This window comes from Lagenorhynchus albirostris, chromosome 1 (genome assembly GCF_949774975.1).
Source record: "Lagenorhynchus albirostris chromosome 1, mLagAlb1.1, whole genome shotgun sequence".
NCBI lineage: Eukaryota > Metazoa > Chordata > Mammalia > Artiodactyla > Delphinidae > Lagenorhynchus > Lagenorhynchus albirostris.
This window is the reverse complement of record NC_083095.1, coordinates 190,008,598-190,033,943: the sequence shown is the minus strand read 5'-3', so window position 1 is coordinate 190,033,943 and position 25,346 is coordinate 190,008,598. Positions and strand designations below refer to the sequence as shown.

General features: G+C 44.8%; 1 protein-coding gene and 1 long non-coding RNA gene across 6 annotated transcripts in view; one reads left to right on the top strand and one right to left on the bottom strand.

Moving 5' to 3' along the window:
- The window catches only part of SVIL (supervillin), a 139,826-nt gene extending 136,162 nt beyond the window's left edge, over window positions 1–3,664 (top strand). For all 4 annotated transcript variants that reach the window (XM_060163252.1, XM_060163244.1, XM_060163234.1 and 1 more), the window contains 3 exons: window positions 500–624; window positions 2,422–2,577; window positions 2,673–3,664. In XM_060163252.1, coding sequence (XP_060019235.1) covers window positions 500–624; window positions 2,422–2,577; window positions 2,673–2,759 — 368 coding nt within the window. In that variant the 3' untranslated portion in view covers window positions 2,760–3,664. The remainder of the gene's footprint in view (window positions 1–499; window positions 625–2,421; window positions 2,578–2,672) is intronic.
- LOC132527490 (uncharacterized) overlaps window positions 48–25,346 on the bottom strand; it is a 63,509-nt gene continuing 38,210 nt past the window's right edge. For both annotated transcript variants that reach the window (XR_009543009.1, XR_009543010.1), the window contains exon 4: window positions 48–785. This is a non-coding gene — a long non-coding RNA (uncharacterized LOC132527490). The remainder of the gene's footprint in view (window positions 786–25,346) is intronic.

Here is a 25,346-nt window from a genome sequence, read left to right as displayed (position 1 = left end):
ATTTCATTGATTAGTTTTACTGAATATATACAGCTGATTTTCTCTTGGAAAGCTCTTTCGTAAAAAATAACTTAATAAACTTCCCACCAAATGTTTAAGCTAAAGTAGCTTCTAAAATGCTGCCATTAGCTGGTAATTCACACCGAACTCAAGGCTGGGTTAGGCAATCAGAGGAATACTTCACAGGTGAGTCCAGGAGGGACGGTCCCACCCAGACGCCACAGAGGGAGGCTTGCTCTTCTCCCATCCAGGGACCCAGAAGTGTTCTGTTGGGTTCAGGAAGTTCAAAGTCAGGTCGATCCCATGCAATTTCATGCACAGTCACATGCATGAAATTAACATTTTTTGTAAACATCATGGCGGGGAGGGGCTACAAACTCATAACTTCCATTTTAACCGTTAAGTCAAGAGATGCAAACAGGGAAAAAATTACAGGGGATAAGCCAGGGTCATCGGGGCCATGCTGGGTCTGTGACATCTGCCTTCTGTATGACTGCAGGAAAAAACCTCAAGAAGCCGCCCCCCAAGTCTTACCTCATCCATGCCGGTCTGGAGCCCCTGACCTTCACCAACATGTTTCCCAGCTGGGAGCACAGAGAAGACATTGCAGAAATCACAGAAATGGTGAGCACGCCCCTTCCCTGTCCAGGGGGCCCCCTGCCTTTTGGGCTGTGGGAGGACCTCACCTGGGAGAAGCAGCCGATTGCATTTCACGTGGGAACACGTTTCCTTGGTCACAACACGTTCACCAGTCTCCGCAGAATCAGCTCAGGACGAGGAAGGGCCTGAGGAGAAGTCAGTGGAAATATTTTGGTAATCTGCACACGGCTTAGTTCAAACACTTGAACGCAAAGGTGAATTTAATTCATTTGGAGCAGCGGTCCCTTCCTCCTGTTAGCTAAGGATCCCCTGCTTCTCCAAGTCCACATAAGGCACCGCAAAAGCGCCCCGGGCCTCAGACCCTAACCTTGGGTCAGAGGGGACGCGAAAGAAGCCCGTGGGGAAGTCCCTGCTCGGCTGCGTCAGGGAGTGGAGGTGGTGAGCCCGTCCTGAGGGGTACACGGCTCATTATGAGCCAGAGCGGTACCCTTTCCAACTGCACCGAAAAGAGGAAGCTTACTGCCGCTATGTAGAATTTCTCAGCGTCTGAGCTTCGAACGCTGCTTGCAGTAGCAATCCCAAGGGCGTTTTTGGTGTCGTGGGAGACAGGTTTGTTCCGTTCAGGCTTTCTCACTGTGTAGGAGGAGGGCCACTTCCCTGGCAGAGATGACGTGGAGGGGTATTTGATAGGAGGTCTGGATAAGTTTAAACAAACAGCAAATGTGTGCCGCTTCTCGACCACGGAGAGGGCCTGCTTCATCTCTGCTGGTGACCCTAAGCTCACTCCCTGGAGCCCCGTGGACTTGACCTTCACAGATGGGGGCTCAGGCCGCCTGGGAGCCGACAGGCATGGCAAGGTGGCTCTATCCATGATGAACGTGTGACCCAGGACACCTCAGAGCTCTAGGGGTTACGAGCCCCGTTGCTGCGGTCCAAGTTCAATTACATGAATCACTGCCATTGTCCCGTGTGCCCTGCAGACCCCCGGGGGCTGGCCGGGGGGCTCTGGGGAGTCCTGTACAGCCTGCAGGCCATCGGCCAGTCTGCCGTCGGGCAAGTCGTGATGAGAATTCACTAAGGGCCGCTCTGTGCCAGGCACTGCTCCGAACACCGCACTTAGCTTCGCCTTTAATTTTCACAACAGTCCACTAAGATCCAGCTGCTTCTTACCCCATTTCACCGGCGAACTAGCCGAGGCATGGACACTCGGAGAAGCTCGCCCCGATCTCTGACGCGTTCCCTCCGCCACTCGCCCCCGATCCCTGGTCTGTGTGCAGCTGAATTCACATCATTCCCCACACACACGTCCACCCAAAGGAGGTAGCCCACTGGGGGGGGTCCCAGGTTTAACAGAGGAAGATCGTTCACCCGGAATAACCTGTTCAGATGAAATGCACACAGTGGTTTAAAAGCAAGAGACCTCAATTCAGCCCCAGCTTATCTAGACGCATTTTCTTACCTCCTTTTTCTGTTGAGGATGAAGAGATGGGGTCTGAGGGGGTGGGGGGGGGTAATTCCTTTTAAGGTTAACTGTTTTTAAATATTTGTAAACAAGTTCCATTATTTGCATGCTTCCAGCGTTTCAACTTCACATTTAATCATCTTCTGGATAATTCACTCGTGTGATAGTCCCTAAACTTTTTCCTGATGTATCTGAAATGCCGTGCAGGGTGAGATGGCATCTCAGAGCCTCATCCCCCTGAGCAGGGTCTCCAGGCTGCGGTGCGGATGGGCCAGGGGGGCATATTTTCAGGCACATGATGAAACGTGTTCAGATGTGGGACACGGAGGTCCCCCTCTCTGCCCCCTCCTCTTCTCCAGGACACGGAAGTTTCAAATCAGATCACCCTGGTGGAGGATGTCTTAGCCAAGCTGTGCAAAACCATCTACCCGCTGGCCGACCTCCTAGCCAGGCCCCTGCCCGAGGGCGTGGACCCTCTGAAGCTGGAGATTTACCTCACCGACGAGGATTTCGAGGTAAGCACTTCTTCAGGTGGGACAGCATTTGAACACAGCATGCGTGGCTTGTCGGAGGGTCCTTTCACTCAGGGCGTTTCTTTCCCTCCTTCCAGTTTGCACTAGACATGACCCGAGACGAATACAATGCACTGCCTGCCTGGAAGCAGGTGAACCTGAAGAAAGCAAAAGGTCTGTTCTGAGTCATGAGATGCTGGAGGAACTTCTGTTGTCACTTTCAATACTGTTGGACCAGGAAAATGGATGTGTTTTGTTTTTGGAAGAGGGGTATGGCTAGTCCTTTAAAAAATATTTTTACATCTGCGTTTTCGAAACCTGAAGCGATCAGCTCTCCTGCTTGTTTGGGAGTTGTGTATTTTGTAAATGTTCCAGAAAACTCTCTGGAAACACACCTTCCACGATTGAGCAGACGATGTTTATAAGGCATCCGCATCTCCACGCGCGCTCACGCAGGGGGTCCTCAGCGAAGGCCACGGCACTGCCCTCCTGGTCCTGCTAAGCGCTGCCTGTTATTATTATTACTTTTTAAGCGGTTCCCTTTATAAATTGTTATTTTGATAGTTTGTGGATTCTAAATATATATATATTTATATAAACACCGTATAAATCAAATATGTATTTAACAAAGCAATATGTATTCATTCACTTTTAAGGGTTTTTTTTTTTGGTGTCAAAATAATATTAAAAGGTAGTTGCTTCTGTTGAATTAGTTCTGCCACCAACGCATACCTTCACCCACGTTCAGAGGCGCCTCCTTCAGCGTTAAGTCGGACTCGTTCTGAGTGCTGCTTCCGGTGCTAAGATGAACAAAGAATTTATACTTCCAGGCACAGGCTCTTAAGAATCTGTGCAAATCCACCTTTCTACCTTAATATCGCCCCCGAATGTATAGTGCCTTGTATTATGTACAGTTTATATACAGAAAAGTTTGCTCTGCATTTTTTGACGATGGTTTGGAACATCATCTACAATTTTACGCTGAAATGGTAGAAATTTTAAAAAAGAATCTCAATTTCTAATACCTGTTGTAAAAATTAAATGTGTCATTCGGCGATAGAAGACTCCAAAATAAAAGCTTCAGAATAAACACGACTATGAATTGCTTAGTTCACACTGAGTTCCTTTCTGAAAAATATTTTTTTGTAAATGTTAACCTAGTACTAATATGCCACGATTCAGTATTAACTGCCGTAACTTTTAATTGAGCTCAGGGCAAGACGTAATACGAGGCTATGAGGCTAAATAGACAGATATTCGGCCCGTAAAGTAGGCTGTAAGTCCTTTGCCGAAGAACATATTTTTGCAAGTCATCATTCAACAGAAGCCCTTTACCCTCAACTGTAGCTGCATCTCAAATTCAAGAGCTCAGTGCCTTTTAAAAAACATTGCAGACATAAGGCATTTAGAAAGCGTTAAAAACAACTCACCAGGGCTTCCTTGGTGGCGCAGTGGTTGAGAGTCCACCTGCCGATGCAGGGGACACGGGTTCGTGCCCCGGTCCGGGAGGATCCCACATGCCGCGGAGCGGCTGGGCCCGTGGGCCATGGCCGCTGAGCCTGCGCGTCCGGAGCCTGTGCTCCGCAGCGGGAGAGGCCGCAACAGTGAGAGGCCCGCGTACCGCAAAAAAAAAAAAAAAAAGTAACACTGTCTACACAGAGACTTGTAGTACACAAATGTTCACGGCAGCATCACTGATAATAACCCAAACCTGTAAACAGCCCACCTGTCCACTGGCTGAGAAACAGACAAAACGTGGTACATCCACACAATGAAATACTATCCAACAGCAAAGTGAACAAAGCACTGATCCACACGGCAACATGCATGGACTCAGAAACATCGTCATTCAAGGACTGGGAGCTGGGGATTAGCAGACGCAAACTATTATCTATAGGATGGATAAACAACAAGGTCCAACTTATAGCACAGGGAACTATATTCAATATCCTGAGATAAACCATCATGGAAAAGAAAATGAAAAAGTATATGTATAACTGAATCATTTTGCTGTACAGCATAAATTAACAAAACAAAAAGACCACTCACAGAATACGAGAAAATAGTTGCAAATGAAGCGACCAACGGGATTAATCACCAAGATACACAGATAGCTCATACAGCTCTATGTCAAAAAAATTAACAGAGGGGACCTTGAAGATGGAGGAAGAGTAAGACGCGGAGATCACCTTCCTCCCCACAGATACACCAGAAATACATCTACACGTGGAACAACTCCTACAGAACACCTACTGAACGCTGGCAGAAGACCTCAGACCTCCCAAAAGGCAAGAAACTCCCCACGTACCTGGGTAGGGCAAAAGAAAAAAAAGAAAAAACGGAGACAAAAGAATAGGGACGGCACCTGTACCAGTGGGAGGGAGCCGGGAAGGAGGAAAGCTTTCCACACACTAGGAAGCCCCTTCGCGGGCGGAGACTGCGGGGGGCGGAGGGGGGAGCTTCGGGGCCGCGGAGGAGAGCACAGCCACAGGGGTGCGGAGGGCAAAGCGGGGGGATTCCCGCACAGAGGATCGGTGCCGACCGGCACTCGCCAGCCCGAGAGGCGTGTCTGCTCACCCGCCGGGGCGGGCGGGGCTGCGAGCTGAGACTCTGAGGCTCGGGTTTCAGTTTCGGATGGAGCGCAGGGAGGGGCGGCTTGAACATAGCCTGAAGGGGTTAGTGCACCACGGCTGGCCGGGAGGGAGTCCGGGGAGAAGTCTGGAGCTGCCGAAGAGGCAAGAGACTTTTTCTTCCCTCTTTGTTTCCCGGTGCGCGAGGAGAGGGGATTGAGAGCGCTGCTTAAAGGAGCTCCAGAGACGGGCGCGAGCCGCGGCTAACAGCGCGGACCCCAGAGACGGGCGGGAGACGCTAAGGCTGCTGCTGCCGCCACCAAGAAGCCTGTGTGCGAGCACAGGTCACTCTCCACACCCCCTTCCGGGGAGCCTGTGCAGCCCGCCACTGCCAGGGTCCCGGGATCCAGGGACAACTTCCCCGGGAGAACGCACAGCGCGCCTCACGCTGGTGCAACGTCACGCCGGCCTCTGCCGCCGCAGGCCCGCCCCGCGCTCCCTGCCCCTCCTTCCCCCGGCCTGAGTGAGCCAGAGCCCCCGAATCAGCGGCGCCTTTAACCCCGTCCTGTCTGAGCAAAAAACAGACGCCCTCCAGCGACCTATACGCAGAGGCGGGGCCAAATCCAAAGCTGAGCCCCTGGGAGCTGTGCGAACAAGGAAGAGAAAGGGAAATCTCTCCCAGCAGCTTCAGGAGCAGCGGATTAAAGCTCCACAATCAACTTGAAGTACCCTGCATCTGTGGAATACATGAATACACAACGAATCATCCCAAATTAAGGAGGTGGGCTTCGAGAGCAAGATCTATGATTTTTTCCCTTTTCCTCTTTTTGTGAATGTGTATGTGTATGCTTCTGTGTGAGATCTTGTCTGTATAGTCTTGCTTCCACCATTTGTCCTAGGGTTCTATCCGTCCATGGTTTTTTTAAAAAAATTTTTTTCTTAATAATCAATTTTAATTTTAATAACGTTATTATACTTTACTTTCGTTCTTTCTTTCTTTCTTTCTTTCCTTCCTTCCTTCCCTCCTTTAGACAACGAATCATCCCAAATTGAGGAGGTGGTCTCTGACAGCAAGATTTATGATTTTTCCCCATTTACCTCTTTTAGTGAGGGTGTATGTGCATGCTTCTGTGTAAGATTTTGTCTGTATAGCTTTGCTTCCAACATTTGTCCTAAGGTTCTATCCGTCCCTTTTTTTTTTTTCTAAATAAGAATTTTTAAATTCAATAACTTTATTATACTTTATTTTATTTTTACTGTATCTTTTTTCTTTCTGTCTTTTTTCCTTCTTTCCCTCCTTCCTTCCTTCCTCCCTCCCTCCTTTCTTTCCTTCTTTCCTTCTGTGCTTCTTTCTTTCTTTCTTCCTTCCTTCCTACCCTCCTTTCCTTCTTTCTTTCCTCATACTTCTACTAATTCCCTCTACTTTTTCTCCCTTTTATTCTGAGCCGTGTGGATGAAAAGCTCTTGGTGCTCCAGCCAGGAGGCAGGGCTCTGCCTGTGAGGTAGGAGAGCCAACTTCAGGACACTGGTCAATAAGAGACCTCCTAGCTCCACATAATATCAAACGGCGAAAATCTCCCAGAGACCTCCATCTTAACACCAGCACCCAGCTTCACTCAACGACCAGCAAGCCACAGTGCTGGACAACCTATGCCAAACAACTAGCAAAACAGGAACACAACCCCACCCATTAGCAGAGAGGCTGCCTAAAATCATAATAAGGCCACAGACACCCCAAAACACACCACCAGACGTGAACCTGCCCACTAGAGAGACAAGATCCAGCCTCATCCACCACAACACAGGCACTAGTCCCCTCCACCAGGAAGCCTACACAACCCACTGAACCAACCTTAGCCACTGGAGACAGACATCAAAAACAGCAGGAACTACGAACCTGCAGCCTGCAAAAAGGAGACCCCAAACACAGTAAGATAAGCAAAATGAGAAGACAGAGAAACACACAGCAGATAAAGGAGCAAGATAAAAATGCACCAGACCTAACAAATGAAGAGGAAATAGGCAGTCTACCTGAAAAAGAATTCAGAATAATGATAGTAAGGATGATCTGAAATCTTGGAGATAGAATGGACAAAATGCAAGAATCAGTTAACAAGGACCTAGAAGAACTAAAGATGAAACAATCAACGATGAACAACACAATAAATGAAATTAAAAGTACTCTAGATGGCATCAATAGCAGAATAACTGAGGCAGAAGAACGGATAAGTGACCTGGAAGATAAAATAGTGGAAATAACTACTGCAGAGCAGAATAAAGAAAAAAGAATGAAAAGAACTGAGGACAGTCTCAGAGACCTCTGGGACAACATTAAACGCACCAACATTCGAATTATAGGGGTTCCAGAAGAAGAAGAGAAAAAGAAAGGGACTGAGAAAATATTTGAAGAGATTATAGTCGAAAACTTCCCTAATATGGGAAAGGAAATAGTCAATCAAGTCCAGGAAGCACAGAGAGCCCCATACAGGATAAATCCAAGGAGAAACATGCCAAGACACATATTAATCAAACTGTCAAAAATTAAATACAAAGAAAGCATATTAAAAGCAGCAAGGGAAAAACAACAAATAACACATAAGGGAATCCCCATAAGGTTAACAGCTGATCTCTCAGCAGAAACCCTACAAGCCAGAAGGGAGTGGCAGGACATACTGAAAGTGATGAAGGAGAAAAACCTGCAGCCAAGACTACTCTACCCAGCAAGGATCTCATTCAGATTTGATGGAGAAATTAAAACCTTTACAGACAAGCAAAAGCTGAGAGAGTTCAGCACCACCAAACCAGCTTTACAACAAATGCTAAAGGATCTTCTCTAGGCAAGAAACACAAGAGAAGGAAAAGACCTATAATAACGAACCCAAAACAATTTAGAAAATGGGAATAGGAACATACATATCAATAATTACCTTAAAGGTAAATGGACTAAATGCTCCCACCAAAAGACACAGATTGGCTGAATGGATACAAAAACAAGACCCTTATAAATGCTGTCTACAAGAGACCCACTTCAGACCTAGAGACACATACAGACTGAAAGTAAGGGGATGGAAAAAGATATTCCATGCAAATGGAAACCAAAAGAAAGCTGGAGTAGCAATTCTCATATCAGACAAAATAGACTTTAAAATAAGGACTATTAAAAGAGACAAAGAAGGACACTACATAATGATCAAGGGATCGATCCAAGAAGATATAACAATTGTAAATATTTATGCACCCAACATAGGAGTACCTCAATACATAAGGAAAATACTAACAGCCATAAAAGGGGAAATCGACAGTAACACATTCATAGTAGGGGACTTTAACACCCCACTTTCACCCATAGACAGATCATCCAAAATGAAAATAAATAAGGAAACACAAGCTTTAAATGATACATTAAACAAGATGGACTTAATTGATATTTATAGGACACTCCATCCAAAAACAACAGAATACACATTTTTCTCAAGTGCTCATGGAACATTCTCCAGGATAGATCATATCTTAGGTCACAAATCAAGCCTTGGTAAATTTAAAAAAATTGAAATTGTATCAAGTATCTTTTCTGACTACAACGCCATGAGACTAGATATCAATTACAGGAAAAGATCTGTAAAAAATACAAACACATGGAGGCTAAACAATACACTACTTAATAATGAAGTGATCACTGAAGAAATCAAAGAGGAAATCAAAAAATACCTAGAAACAAATGACAATGGAGACACAACGACCCAAAACTTGTGGGATGCAGCAAAAGCAGTTCTAAGGGGGAAGTTTATAGCAATACAAGCCCACCTTAAGAAGCAGGAAACATCTAGAATAAACAACCTAACCTTGCACCTCAAGCAATTAGAGAAAGAAGAACCAAAAAACCCCAAAGCTAGCAGAAGGAAAGAAATCATAAAAATCAGATCAGAAATAAATGAAAAACAAATGAAGGAAACAATAGCAAAGATCAATAAAACTAAAAGCTGGTTCTTTGAGAAGATAAACAAAATAGATAAACCACTAGCCAGACTCATCAAGAAAAAAAGGGAGAAGACTCAAATCAACAGAATTAGAAATGAAAAAGGAGAGGTAACAACTGACACTGCAGAAATAAAAGAGATCATGAGAGATTACTACAAGCAACTCTATGCCAATAAAATGGACAATCTGGAAGAAATGGACAAATTCTTAGAAATGCACAACCTGCCAAGACTGAATCAGGAAGAAACAGAAAATATGAACAGACCAATCACAAGCACTGAAATTGAAACTGTGATTAAAAATCTTCCAACAAAGAAAAGTCCAGGACCAGATGGCTTCACAGGCGAATTCTATCAAACATTTAGAGAAGAGCTAACACCTATCCTTCTCAAACTCTTCCAAAATAGAGCAGAGGGAGGAACACTCCCAAACTCCTTCTACGAGGCCACCATCACCTTGATACCAAAACCAGACAAGGATGTCACAAAGAAAGAAAACTACAGGCCAATATCACTGATGAACATAGATGCAAAAATCCTCAACAAAATACTAGCAAACAGAATCCAACAGCACATTAAAAGGATCATACACCATGATCAAGTGGGGTTTATTCCAGGAATGCAAGGATTCTTCAATATACGCAAATCTATCAATGTGATAAACCATATTAACAAATTGAAGGAGAAAAATCATATGATCATCTCAATAGATGCAGAGAAAGCTTTTGACAAAATTCAACACCCATTTATGATAAAAACCCTGCAGAAAGTAGGCATAGAGGGAACTTTCCTCAACATAATAAAGGCCATATATGACAAGCCCACAGCAAACATCATCCTCAATGGTGAAAAACTGAAAGCATTTCCACTAAGATCAGGAACAAGACAAGGTTGCCCACTCTCACCACTCTTATTCAACATAGTTTTGGAAGTTTTAGCCACAGCAATCAGAGAAGAAAAGGAAATAAAAGGAATCCAAATCGGAAAAGAAGAAGTAAAGCTGTCACTGTTTGCAGATGACATGATCCTATACATAGAGAATCCTAAAGATGCTACCAGAAAACTACTAGAGCTAATCAATGAATTTGGTAAAGTGGCAGGATACAAAATTAATGCACAGAAATCTCTGGCATTTCTATATACTAATGATGAAAAATCTGAAAGTGAAATCAAGAAAACACTCCCATTTACCATTGCAACAAAAAGAATAAAATATCTAGGAATAAACCTACCTAAGGAGACAAAAGACCTGTATGCAGAAAATTATAAGACACTGATGAAAGAAATTAAAGATGATACAAATAGATGGAGAGATATACCATGTTCTTGGATTGGAAGAATCAACATTGTGAAAATGACTCTACTACCCAAAGCAATCTATAGATTCAATGCAATCCCTATCAAACTACCACTGGCATTTTTCACAGAATTAGAACAAAAAATTTTGCAATTTGTATGGAAACACAAAAGACCCCGAATAGCCAAAGCAATCTTGAGAACGAAAAAAGGAACTGGAGGAATCAGGCTCCCTGACTTCAGACTATACTACAAAGCTACAGTTATCAAGACGGTATGGTACTGGCACAAAAACAGAAAGATAGATCAATGGAACAGGATGGAAAGCCCAGAGATAAACCCACGCACATATGGTCACCTTATCTTTAATAAAGGTGGCAGGAATGTACAGTGGAGAAAGGACAGCCTCTTCAATAAGTGGTGCTGGGAAAACTGGACAGGTACATGTAAAAGCATGAGATTAGATCACTCCCTAACACCATACACAAAAATAAGCTCAAAATGGATTAAAGACCTAAATATAAGGCCAGAAACTATCAAACTCTTAGAGGAAAACATAGGCAGAACACTCTATGACATAAATCACAGCAAGATCCTTTCTGACCCACCTCCTAGAGTAATGGAAATAAAAACAAAAATAAACAAATGGGACCTAATGAAACTTCAAAGCTTTTGCACAGCAAAGGAAACCATAAACAAGACCAAAAGACAACCCTCAGAATGGGAGAAAATATTTGCAAATGAAGCAACCGACAAAGGATTAATCTCCAAAATTTACAAGCAGCTCATGCAGCTCAATAACAAAAAAACAAACAACCCAATCCAAAAATGGGCAGAAGACCTAAATAGACATTTCTCCAAAGAAGATATACAGACTGCCAACAAACACATGAAAGAATGCTCAACATCATTAATCATTAGAGAAATGCAAATCAAAACTACAATGAGATATCATCTCACACCAGTCAGAATGGCCATCATCAAAAAATCTAGAAACAATAAATGCTGGAGAGGGTGTGGAGAAAAGGGAACACTCTTGCACTGCTGGTGGGAATGGGAATTGGTTCAGCCACTATGGAGAACAGTATGGAGGTTCCTTAAAAAACTACAAATAGAACTACCATATGACCCAGCAATCCCACTACTGGGCATATACCCTGAGAAAACCGAAATTCAAAAAGAGTCATGTACCAAAATGTTCATTGCGGCTCTATTTACAATAGCCCGGAGATGGAAACAACCTAAGTGCCCATCATCAGATGAATGGATAAAGAAGATGTGGCACATATATACAATGGAATATTACTCAGCCATAAAAAGAAACGAAATTGAGCTATTTGTAATGAGGTGGATAGACCTAGAGTCTGTCATACAGAGTGAAGTAAGTCAGAAAGAAAAAGACAAATACCGTATGCTAACACATATATACGGAATTTAAGAAAAAAAAATGTCATGAAGAACCTAGGGGTAAGGCAGGAATAAAGACGCAGACCTACTAGAGAATGGACTTGAGGTTATGGGGAGGGGGAAGGGTGAGCTGTGACAGGGTGAGAGAGAGTCATGGACATATACACACTAACAAACGTAGTAAGGTAGATAGCTAGTGGGAAGCAGCCGCATGGCACAGGGATATTGGCTCCGTGCTTTGTGACAGCCTGGAGGGGTGGGATAGGGAGGGTGGGAGGGAGGGAGACGCAAGAGGGAAGAGATATGGGAACATATGTATATGTATAACTGATTCACTTTGTTATAAAGCAGAAACTAACACACCATTGTAAAGCAATTATACCCCAATAAAGATGTTAAAAAAAAAAATTAACAACCAAGTCAGAAAATGAGCAGGAGATCTAAATAGACATTTCTCCAAAGAAGACATACAGATGGCCAAAAAGCATATGAAAAGATGCTCAACATCACTAATTATCAGAGAAATGCAAATCAAAACTACACTGAAGTATCACCTCAGACCGGTCAGAATGGCCATCATCAAAAAGTCTACAAATGCTGGAGAGGGTGTGGAGAAAAGGGAACCCTCTTGCACTGCTGGTGGGAATGTAAACTGATAAAGTCACTATGGAGAACAGTATGGAGGTTCCTTAAAAAACTAAAAATAGACCTACCATATGATCCCACAATCCCACTCCTGGGCAGGTATCTGGAGAAAATCATAATTTGAAAAGATGCCTGCACCCCTACGTTCATAGCAGCACTATTTACAATAGCCAAGACATGGAAGCAACCTAAATGTCCATCGACAGAGAAATGGATAAAGAAGATGTGGCACATATATACAATGGAATACTACTCAGCCATAAAAAAGAACAAAGTAATGCCATTTGCAGCAACCTGGATGGACCTAGAGATTATCATACTAAATGAAGTAAGTCATAGAAAGACAAATATATGGTATCACTCATACGTGGAATCTAATTTTTAAAAAAATGATACAAATGAACTTATTTACAAAACAGAAACAGACTTAGAGATATTGAAAACAAACTTAGGGTTACCAAAGGGAAAAATGGGGGGAAGGGATAGGATAAATCAGGAGCTTGGGATTAACATACACACACCACTACTATATATAGGATAGATAATCAACAAGGACCTACTGCGTAGCACAGGGAACTCTACTCAGTATTCTGTGATAACCTATATGGGAAGAGAATCTGAAAAGGAATGAATATATGTATATGTATAACTGAATCGCTTTGCTGCACACCTGAAACTAACACAACATTGTCAATCAACCACACTCCATAACATTTAAATAAATAAATGGGGGGGGGAAGAAACGTCATTCAATGAAAGAAGACGGACACAAAAGGCCACATATTGTTCAATTCCATTTATATGGAATTCCCTGAAAAGGCAAACCCATTCAGACAGATGAGTGGCGGCTCGAGATGGAGATGGGAGTGAAGGGGACTGGGGATGAGCCCCAGGGAACTTTTCTGGGGGGCGGGGGGGGCTGACAGAAACAGTCTAGAGCTGGATTCTGGTCATGGTGGCACAACTCTGCAGAAGCACTAGAAGGTACTGGGCCGTGCACTCGCGTAGGTGTGTTTTACCGCATATGATGTCATGCCACGAGGGTGCTGCTTCAAAAAAATAGGAACACTGATCTACGTGGAAAATGTCAGCATTGTAAGGATATATTGTAAGGATATATAATTTAGGGATGGAAAATCACAGCTATTCTTGCTGTTAAAGAAACAATCACTCATGACACTGGTCAAGACGGTACGGCAGGAACTTCCCTGGTGGTCTGGTGGTTAGGACTCAGCGCTTCCACTGCAGGAGGCCTGGGTTCAGTCTCTGGTTGGGGAACTAAGATCCCACAAGCTGTGAGCTGTGCCCCCCGCCGCCCCCCCAAAAAAAGTACGGCAGACGTTACTCACAACAATCATGATAGGTGTAGGGGCCACTGCTGAAGGGGAGAGAGACTGGGCTCAACTCCAGATACAGAAGGAAGAGTGGGGATTTACAGTGAAGAAGCAGAGGTGGGGTGTGGGCATCGGTGGATACCACTAGGAGGAAACGTCAGGGTAAGGGGGGGTCTGGCCATATCAACCTAAGACGACGCTCGCTGAGTGCAGGTCAGGGTGACCAGACACCGCCTCGGGGGATGGTGGAGACACCCGATCAGATAACGAGGGTGATCAGACATCAAGGGTGAGGATCTTGCTACATGTGGGCCTGTCCTGGAGGCCATGCCCGAGGCCAGGCTCAGAGGAGCCTGACTCCAGCTTGGCCAAAGACAGTGTCTTCGTCACCACTTCCCATATACAAGTACTTCAGTGGTTTGATTTACAGTCTTCCAGATTCTTCTTTACGTGAACTAACATAGAGATGTGTGCTCACGTCTGGGGTTTTTCCAAGGGAAAACTTGCACTTGCTTTTGGCGTGTTCATCTCCCATCAGCAGTAGCGCTCAGACGCTGGTCTCTGGATGCTGACCCGGCTGTGTGTGAGGTTCTGCGGTCATGTGGGGCACAGTGTGAAGGCCCAGGTCAGCACTCAGTGCTCCTCAGAGGGTGGGCGGCATCCAGCCAGGGCCCAGAGGGAGGGTTTGGGGATTGGTTTTCAAAGTCCGTTCTTGATCTGAGATCCAGACCCAGAGTCAGGGCCAGAAGCCTCAAAACAGGCCTCTGTGCACAGCAGGTCAGCAGTGTAGTGAGAGACTAGTAAGGGTCAGGGGGACAATAACACGTCAAGGTCATGATTCAAATGCGAACAATGGAGTGTCAAGTTGAAAACTGAAATAGTCGGAAATTGAATATATTGGTGCAGTATTTGACCCAAAGAAAAAGCCCTACTTTACTTCCTCCTTTACTTGTAAGAAGTCAGTGCAGGGGGAGCGATGAAGGTGGAGTTGCTGCAGGACGCGGAGCTCACCTTCCCCCACAGATACGTCAGCGCCGCATCGACACGTGGGACGAGTCGCACAGAACACCCGCTGAACGCTGGCGGAAGACCTCGGACTGCTGAAAGGGCGAGAAAACCTCCACGCACCGGAGTAGGAAAAAAGAAAGAAAAGAAGAAAGGAATTGGGATGGGACCTGTGCCCGGGGGGAGGAAGCTATAGAAGAGGAGATGGGGAGAGCAGCCAGGACACAGGGGAGCTTCAGAGCCTCAGAGGAGAGCACGGCGGCCGGGCTGCGGCAGCCAGAGCAGAGGGAGAACCGCACAGACAGTCAGTGCTGCCGCGCTGCACTCCCCAGCCTGAGGCGGAGTCCGCCGGTGCAGGTGGGGGCTGGGGGCTGGAACTCGGGCTTCAGAGGTCAGACCCAGAGAGAGGGCTTGGGTTGGCTGTGCAGAAGCAGCCCGGGCAGGCTGGCATCTGGTGCAACCGCAACTGAGGCTGTAGGCAGAGGAAGCATGGGCCGCCATAGAGGCCAGGCGCGATTGTTTGGGGGGTGCACTAAGGAAGGGGTGGCATTGTAGCCTTTTTCCCTGTGCACGCACTCGCAGAGGGCAGGACGCTGCCTGCACGGGTTCCAGGAGTGGTCGAGAGCCGCTTCCACTCCCATCGCACGCTCCGGGGGCAGGCCTGGGCCTCCACAGCCACCCAGAACCCCAGGACTGGGCACCAGCCACCACGTCTGCACACCCCCAGTCAAGGGGATAGTGATCAGTACATGCTGAGGAAGTAGGCGACGGGCGTCAATACTGAAAACAGCCCTGGGCTTCCCTGGTGGCGCAGTGGTTGGGAGTCCGCCTGCCGATGCAGGGGACGTGGGTTCGTGCCCTGGTCCGGGAAGATCCCACGTGCCGGGAGCGGCTGAACCCGTGAGCCATGGCCGCTGGGCCTGCACGTCCGGAGCCTGTGCTCCGCAACGGGAGAGGCCACAACAGTGAGAGGCCTGCGTACCACAAAAAAAAAAAAAAAAAAAAAAAAAAAAACAGCCTTCAAGACCACAGTAGATAATTGCTTCTCCTGAACTCACAGAGTGAGAGAAATACGAGTGAAATGAAGAAGCAGGGGAACCACTACACCAGTGAAAAGACCAAGAGAATTCCCCAGAAATAACAAACATTGAAACAGACCTCTTCAGTTTAATAAACACCCATTTCAAAAAGGAGATAATGAAAATAGTGAAGGAATTAAGAAAGGCTATCGACAGAAATGCAGATTACTGTAAAAAGGAACTAGAAGATATAATGAGTAAGCAAGAAAAATTAGAAAACCCATTTGCAGAGATGAAAGCTAAGCTAGAGGCAATGAATGGCAGAATTAATAATGCAGAAGAAAGAATAAGTGACCTGGAAGATAGCATAATGGAAATCACCCAATCAGGATAGCCAACAGAAAGCCAAATAAAAAAAAAAAGTGAAAGCAATATGAGACCTATGGGATAATATAAAGTGCGCCAATCTACATGTAATAGGGATTCCAAAAGGAGAAGAAAGAGAAAAGGGGATCGAAAACGTATTTGAAGCAATTATGGCAGAAAACTTCCCAAACCTAAAGAAGAAAACAGACATCCAGGTACAGGAAGCACAGAGGGTCCCAAACAAAATAAACCAAAACAGACCTACACCAAGACATATTATAATAAAAATGGCAAAAGTTAAAGAGAGGATTCTAAAGGCAGCAAGAGAAAAACAAAGAGTTAATTACAAGGTAACCCCCGTAAGGCTATCAGCTGATTTCTCTACAGAAATGCTGCAGGCCAGAAGGGAGTGGCTAGGTATATTCAAAGTCCTGAAAGGGAAAAATTCTGCAACTTAGGATACTCTACCCAGCAAGATTATCATTTAGAATAGGAGGAGAGTTAAAGAGTTTCTCAGACACGCAAAAACTAAAAGAATACAGCAATACTAAACCTGTTCTAAAGGAAATATTGAAAGGTCTTTATTCTAAACAGAAAACAAGTAAGAATCTATACCAAAGAGGAAATCACAATTGGAAATAAAATCACTTAAATGAGCCAGTACACAGATTAAAAAAACAAAAATCAAATCAAAAAATTTCTATGAAAGTGACGATAACCACAATGAACAGCAGAAGGACCAACACGAAGGTGTAAAAGAGGACGCGTCGAAATCATAAAGTGAGGGGAAGAAGGGGAAGAAAATGTAAATTTTTTTTCCTAGAATGTGTTTGAGCTTATATGACTGCCAGTCTAAGGCAAGTAGATAATAGGAAGGGATTAACATACTTGAAAAACAGGACATAAAATAGATTAAAAACATAAAATAGATTCACAAAACCAAAAAGAAAAGAACATAAGTATAATAAAAAAAATCATCAAACCACAATAGGAAAAAGAAAAAGAGACAAGGAAGAAGTCTAAAATCAGTGGGAAAACAAGGTTTAAAATGGCAATAAATACATATCTATCAATAATTACCTTAAATGTCAATGGACTAAATGCTCCAATCAAAAGACACAGAATGGCAGACTGGATTAAAAAAAAAAAAACTGGAACCTACGATATGCTGCCTACAAGAGACATACTTTAGGGCAAAGGACACATATATATTGAAAGTGAGGGAATGGAAAAAGGTATTTCATGCAAACAAAAATGACAAGAAAGCAGAGGTAGCAATACTCATACCAGACAAAATAGACTTTAAAACAAAGGCCATAAAGAAAGATAAAGAAGAACACTATATAATGATAAATGCATCAATATAAGAAGAGGATTTTACACTTGTCAACATATACCCCTAATATAGGAGCACCCAAATACAACAAATGTGAACAGACATAAAGGGAGAAATTGATAGAAATACAATAATAGTAGGAGGCTTTAACACCCCGCTCACATCAGTGCACAGATCTTCCAGACAGAGAATCAATAAGGCAACAGAGATCCTAAATGATACAACAGAACAGTTAGACTTAATTGATATTTTCAGGACATTACATCCAAAAAAACCAGAATATACATTCTTTTCAAGTGCACATGGAACATTCTCTAGGACTGACCACATACTAGGGCACGAAACAAGCCTCAACAAATTTTAAGACTATAGAAGTTATCTCAAGCATGTTTTCTGACAACAACGACATGAAACTAGAAATTAACCACAGAAAAAGAAATGAGAAAAAAATGATTACATGGAGACTAAACAACAAGCTACTAAAACACCAATGGATCAAAGAGGAAATCAAAGAGGAAATTTAAAAATACCTTGAGACAAATGACAATGAAACTACAACTATACAAAATCTATGGGATGCAGCAAAAGTAGTTCTTAGAGGGAAGTTCATAATGATACAAGCCTTCCTCAAAAAACAAGAAAAATCTCAAATAAACAACCTAACCTACCACTTAAATAATTAGAAAAAGAAGAACAAGCAAAACCTAAAGTCAGCAGAAGGAAGTAAATAATAAGGATCAGAGAAGAAAAAAATAAAATAGAGATTAAAAACAATAGGAGAAAAAAGCAATAAAACCAAGAGCTGGTTCTTTAAAGGGTAAACAAGACTGACAAACCTCTGGCCAGGCTCACCAAGAAGAAAAGAGAGAGAACCCAAATAAACAAAATAAGAAATGAAAATGGAGAGATGACAACTGATACTGCAGAAATACAAAAAATCACGAGGGAATACTATGAACAATTATATGCCAACAAATACAACAACCTGGAAGAAATGGACAAGTTTCTAAAAACATACAGCCCACCAAAATTGAATCAAGAAGAAACAGATAATTTGAACAGACCAATCACCAGAAGTGAGAGAGAATCTGTAATTAAAAAAAAAAAAAAAAAAAAAACTCCCTACAAACAGAAGTCCAGGACCAGATGGCTTCACAGGGGAATTCTACCAAACATACAAAGAAGAACTTATACTGATCCTTTTCAAACTCTTCCAAAAAACTGAAGAGGAGAGAACACTCCCAAAGACATTCTATGAAGCCACCATCACCCTGATACCAAAACCAGACAAAGATACCACCAAAAATAAAAAGAAAAATGACAGGCCAATATCTTTGATGAATAGAGACGCAAAAATTCTCAACAAAATATTAGCAAACTGAATCCAACAACACATAAAAAAGATCATACACCAGGACAAAGTGGAATTCATCCCTAGTTCACAAGGATGGTTCAGCATATGCAAATCAATCAATGTAATACACCACATAAACAAAAAAGACAAAAACCACATGATCACCTCAACAGATGCAGAAAAAGCATTCAACATTCATTCATGATAAAAGAAAAAACTCTTACCAAAGGGGATATAGAGGGAACATATCTCAATATAATAAAAGCTATTTATGACAACCCCACAGCCAATATAATACTCAATGGTGAAAAGCTGAAAGCCTTCCCGCTGAAGTCTGGAACAAGACAAGGATGCCCACAATCACCTCTTCTATTCAACATAGTATTGGAAGTCCTACCCACAGCAATCAGACAAGAAAAAGAAAAGTTATTCCAATTGGAAGGGAAGAGGTAAAATTGTCACTATATACAGATAATATGATACTATATATAGAAAACCCTGAGAACGCCCCACGAAAACTACTAGAACTGATAAACGAATTCCGCAAAGTAGCAGGATACAAGATTAACATACAGTTATCAGTTGCATTTCTTTACACCAAAAATGAAATATCAGAAACGGAATGTAAAAAAAAATAATACCTCTTAAAATTGCACCCCCCCAAAAAACATACATGGGAATAAACCTGACCAAGGAGGTAAAAGGCTTATATGCTGAGAACTATAAAACTGCACCTATAAAACTGCAGTAGTAAAGGAAATTGAAGATGATTCAAAGAAATGGAAGAAAGATACCCCATGCTCTTGAACTGGAAAAATTAATATTGTTAAAATGGCAATACTACTCAAAGCAATCTACAGATTTAACACAATCCCTATCAAATTACCCATGACATTTTTCACAGAACTAGAACAAATAATCCAAAAATTTATATGGAACCATAAAAGACCCAGAAATGCCACAGCAATCCTGAGGGGGGAAAACAAAGCAGGAGGCATAACTCTCCCAGAATTCAGACAATACTACAAAGCTACAGTAATCAAAACAGTGTGGCACTGGTACAAAAACAGAATATACGGATCAACGGAACAGAACAGAGAGCCCAGAAATAAACACACACCTACGGTCAATCTTCAACAAAGGAGGCAAGAATATAAAATGGGAAAAAGACAGTCTCTTTAGCAAGTGGTGCTGGGAAAGTTGGACAGCTGCATGTAAGTCAGTGAAGTTAGAACACACCCTCACACCATGCACAAAAACAAACTCAAAATGGATTAAAGACATATATAAGACATGGCACCATAAAACTCCTAGGAGAGAACATAGGCAAAACGTTCTCTGACATAAATCATATCAGTGTTTTCTTATGTCAGTTTCCCAAGACAATAGAAACAAAAAGAAAAATAAACAAATGGGACCTAATCAAACTTAGAAGCTTTTGCACAGCAAAGGAAACCATGAACAAAACGAAAAGACAACCTTTGGAATGGGAGAAAATATTTGCAAATGATGTGACTGACAAGGGATTAATTTCCAAAATATACAAACAGCTTATACAACTCAACAATAAAAAAACAAACCCAATCGAAAAATGGGCAGAAAACCTAAACAGACATTTCTCCAAAGAAGACATACAGATGGCCAAGAGGCACATGTAAAGCTGCTCAACATCGCTAATTATTAGAGAAATGCAAATCAAAACCACAATGAGGTACCAGCTCACACTGGTCAGAATGGCCATCATTAACAACTCTACAAATAACAAATGCTGGAGAGGGTGTGGAGAAAATGGAACCCTCCCATGCTGTTGGTGGGAATGTAAGTTGGTGCAGCCACCATGGGGAACAGTATGAAGTTTCTTCAGAAAACTGAAAATACAGCTGCCAATATGATCCAGCAATCCCACTCCTGGGCATATATCTGGACAAAACTATAATGCAAAAATATACATGCACCCCTAATGTTCATAGCAACGCTATCCACAATAGCCAAGACATGGACACAACCTAAATGTCCATCGACAGATGAATGGATAAAGAAGATGTGGTACGTATATACAATGGAATATTACTCAACCGTGAAAAAGAACGAAATAATGCCATTCGCAGCAACATGGATGGATCTAGAGGTTATCATACTAAGTGAAGTCAGACAGAGAAAGACAAATATAATATGATATCACTTATATGTGGAACCTAAAATATGACACAAATGAACTTATCTATGAAACAGAAATGGACTCAGACAGAGATCAGACTTGTGGTTGCTGGGGGTGTGGGGGGCGGGAGGGTGGTACAGAAAGGGATGGAGTGGGAGTTTGGGATGAGCAGATGCCCACTATTATATATAGGATGGATCAACAAGGTCCTACTGTAGAGCATAGGGAACTATACCCAGTCTTCTGGGATAAACAGTAATGGAAAAGAATATAAAAAAGAATGTATATATATACATATGTCTAACTGAGTCACTTCGCTGTACAGGAGAAATTAGCACAACACTGTAAATCAACCATACTTCAATAAAATAAAGAAAGAAAGTACCCAATTCACCCACCCGTCCCCCAAACCCATTGCCTTCCATGTCGGAGGCTAAGATACCCGGCGGGGCTGTGGGTGCTGGAAACACAGTACCCGGGTGGTGGGGGGAGGCGGGGGGGGTCATCCAAGGCAAGGAGCACAGGCCCCGGGCTCTCCGGTGCCCGTCCCTGTCCTGCCCCTTACAGCTGTTGACCTTGAGCAAATTCCTCACCCTCTCTGTGCCCCAGCTTTATTCCCACCCACAGGATGGGGTTGCCGATGGCAGTACCCACCCCACATAAGGTTGTAGGAAGTAACAGGGTGCCAGCGAGTGCTTCCCGCGTGGGAGCAGCGGGGGAAGGAGACGCTGAATCGCTTTGCCTTCTGGGAGAAAGGACCCGTCAGCCTGGGGAGTAATTCAGAACTCGGAGAACAAAAGAGGCTTCTCATCTCTGTGCACTTGGAGGAGGTAATAGAGACCCTGGGCGGGAGGGGTGGCGGAGCCAGGCCTCGCGGGGGGTCTTCGCACAGCAGACCTGTAACTGCGCCAAAGCCCGCCATCTCTATCGCTCCCCCCGCCCCCCCCCCCCCCCCCCCGGCAGCCCCAAGCAGGCGCGCAGCGTAAGGGAGAAAACAGCGCTCGCTATGCAGAAACCCACGCCCAGACAGAGCGCTTCCCCCAGCGGCCCCCAGGGTGGAAGGGCTTCAGCGCGCCCTGGGATAGGTGAGACCTCATTCCCGAGGGCCAGTCAAGCCTGAAATTTCTTCTTTAACACTGAATTTAACGCAGGGGTGATGTCTTAGGGGGAGATGTTTGCTGTTTATATCCAAATGGTCCAATGGCCAATTAATTTATATTAATTTTGAAATAACGTGTCAATTGCATTCTTCCGGCTGAAAAGCCAGAACTCAGAGCCTGGACTGGCCTGGGGAGGAAGTAGGGAAATGACAGAAGAAGGACATCTGGCCCAGGGCCCGCAGCGCGGAGCGAAGAGCGGGGGGCCAGCAGGTGGCGCTGTCGCTCGCAGCGGACGCAGAGGAGCCGGGCCGCCCCGCCCCCACTCCCCCACCCCGCCTCGCCCCGAGTCACCGTCCCTAAAGCAGCGCCCGCTCTTGGGCACGGGGGTCGGGGTCGGGGTCGGGCTGGGGCTAAGACCTCCCCCGCAGGGCCCTATCTGACCCCGAGCAACCCCATCTCTGCCGGTTAATTTGTTTCCAGCACAGAGAACTTGAATCCGGTGACCCGAGGGGAGGGGCTCCCATCCCGCTGCTGCCTCCTCTCCATCCCCTGCTGCCCGCGCGCAGGGAACCTTCCCAGAAGCAAATCCACCTCGTGAGGCCAGCCCTGCGGCGAGACATTTCACAGTTAAGTGAAACTGCCCCAAATCGGGGGGTCCCGTGGGCCACGGATCGTCTTGCTCTCAGCATCTGTCCCCTGTACACATTTTCTTTGCTGGCTCCTGTGAGTGTCTCCCCTTGGCCAGGTTTGTTGTCCATAGAAGGAAGGTGACACCTTTCTTAGAAGCAATTAGTTAATGTCAGGAAAGCTCTCTGTGGGTGAAAAGCGCTAAATTCTATTTACCAAATATTTAATCAGCCACGCTTGGGGGGAATGAGTCATAATCATCTATTCAACTTGCTGAATAACCAGATAAAAAGGCATGATCAGGAAATTCATCTTAAACACAGGCTTGCATAGATTTTGTACCTGTCAGGACTACGAGGGAGAATTTTCGAATTAGCGCTCGGCTTCCTCCCTGCCTGTCCCCTTCCTCCTCAGCCCAGGGGGCCCAGCAGCAGCATGGGGTGGTGGTGGGGGGAGGCGTCTGGCCGCAGCTTCCCTGCCCAAGCTCCTCCGGGGCCTGGCAGGCCGCAGCATCTCTTCTCCTCTGGCCCGTTTCCTCACGTCCCCTCTGTCACATGCCTGTCCCTTTCTGCCCTGGCACGGACTCTGTGAGGAGAAATGAGGTCGTGTGGGAGGCACGGGCGCTTTGAAATGAAAGGCACCAAACCAGCTCAGAGCAGAAGCCATTGCAGAGGCCTTCCCAGTGCCTTTGAAGCAGCAGGGCCCGGTATGCACCAGACTCCCCACTTGGGGAGCGAGCGAGGGAACCTGTTACTTGTTCTTACTCCCCCTGCTGCGGCAGGGGCCCCAGTAAACCCTTGCCTGCATTTCTTGTCTGGCCTCTTATCAATTTCAACTGATTAAGGAAGCCAAGAACCCTGGTCGGTGACACTGGGACTGGGGCATGCAGCGACACTGGCCAGGACAGCAGGTAAAAGAATGAGCTGTCTTGTGCGCATGCCCAGGAATTGGGTTTTTGGTTTTTTTGTTGGTTTGTTTTTTATCATGAATGCAATAAAGAGCTGCGGAAGGATTTGTAATGAGAAAAATGAAAGGACTGATATGTTTGTTGATCGAGACCACCCTAGCTGAAGCGTGGACCGTGGATTGGAGGGAAACAGAGCTAGAATCAGCAGACGGGTCCCGAGGCCTCTGTTGTCATCGAGGTAGGAAGCCATGGTGCCAGGAGTGGCACAGTGACCACCAGGAACCAAGGAGATCACAGGGCACACGCCCAGGCTCTGGAGGCACCCAGTCTCAAAACCCGCCTGAGTCCTTCATTCAGTCAACAAATCTTTACTGAGCACCCACCGTGCGTCAGGCCCTGTCTGGACTCCAGAGCTACAGAAATGAAGACGACGGAAGCTCTCAGGGAGCCTACACGATCGTGGGGTCCCGGTAGGGCCAGGGCAGGCAGTATGCGGCAGACACAAAGGGAGCTAGTTTAATTGTACCGAGCTTCCTGGACCTGCGGTTTGCTGTGTCATTAATTTCAGAAAGTTCTCTGCCATTATTACTTCAAATATTTGTTCTACTCAGTTCTCCATCTGGTATTCCCATCAGGTGCGTGTCACACCTTTTATAATTGTCTCCATCCTTGGATGTTTTAAAAAAATTCTTTGTTGTTGTATTTAAGTTTGGGAAGTTTCCATTGGTCTATCTTCAAGCTCATTGCTTCTTTCCTCAGCTGTGTTGAGTGTATGGATGAATCCATCAAAGGCACTCCTCATTCCTGTTCTTTTTTTCTTCCTAGCATTTCCTTTCGCGTCTTCCTTATCTCTCTGCTTACATTCCCATCTGCACTTGCATGTGGTCTACTTTTTCCATTAGAGCCCTGAACAAATTAATCACAGTTAAATTCCCTGAATGATCACTTTTACCATCTGTGTTACATCTGAGTCTGCTTTTCTGATGCATCTTTTGTCTCTTCAGACTGTTTTTCTTTGGTTTTGGGTGGAACTTATGATTATTTTTGTCAAAAGCTGGACGTGCTGCACTGGGTAATAGAAACTGAGGCAAACAGGCGTCTTCTGTAAGGATTTATGATAATCTGGCTAGGAGTTGGCTTTGTTTAATGTTTTTTGCAGCTATAAGCGCCACAGACTTTAGATCCCCCTGGGGTCCCCATGTCTGGTTTTTGTCTCCACTCTTGATCTTGGGCTTCTCTACATCCTCCTTCTTGGAGGGAGTGTGTCTTGTAACCCTTTCAGCTGCAACCCATTGTTGTTATGGGGAGCCCTGTTGGTGTGGAAAAGTGGAGGGGAGGGGAAAAGCATCATCATCTTCTAACTAAATCTCAGCCCTGTAGGGGGTGTGTGCCTCTTGTCTGTGACCTTCACAAGTGTTTCTTTTTGTGTAGTGAGGCAGGAAGGCCTGGGGAGGGATGCTCTTCCCAGACCCGGGACAAGGCTAGCTATGGTGAAGCCACAGAGGGCACTCTGGGATATCTCACAAGGGCCACTCTTCCTTCACTTCAGCCATAGCCTTAGACCTTCACCAGGACAACCCGGTGGAGTTTCTGGAGGTAAAGCTCGAAGAAGGGGGAGGCGTCCCCTGAAGGCCGCACTCCCCAGGAATTGGGTGCTCTCACACAAGTGTA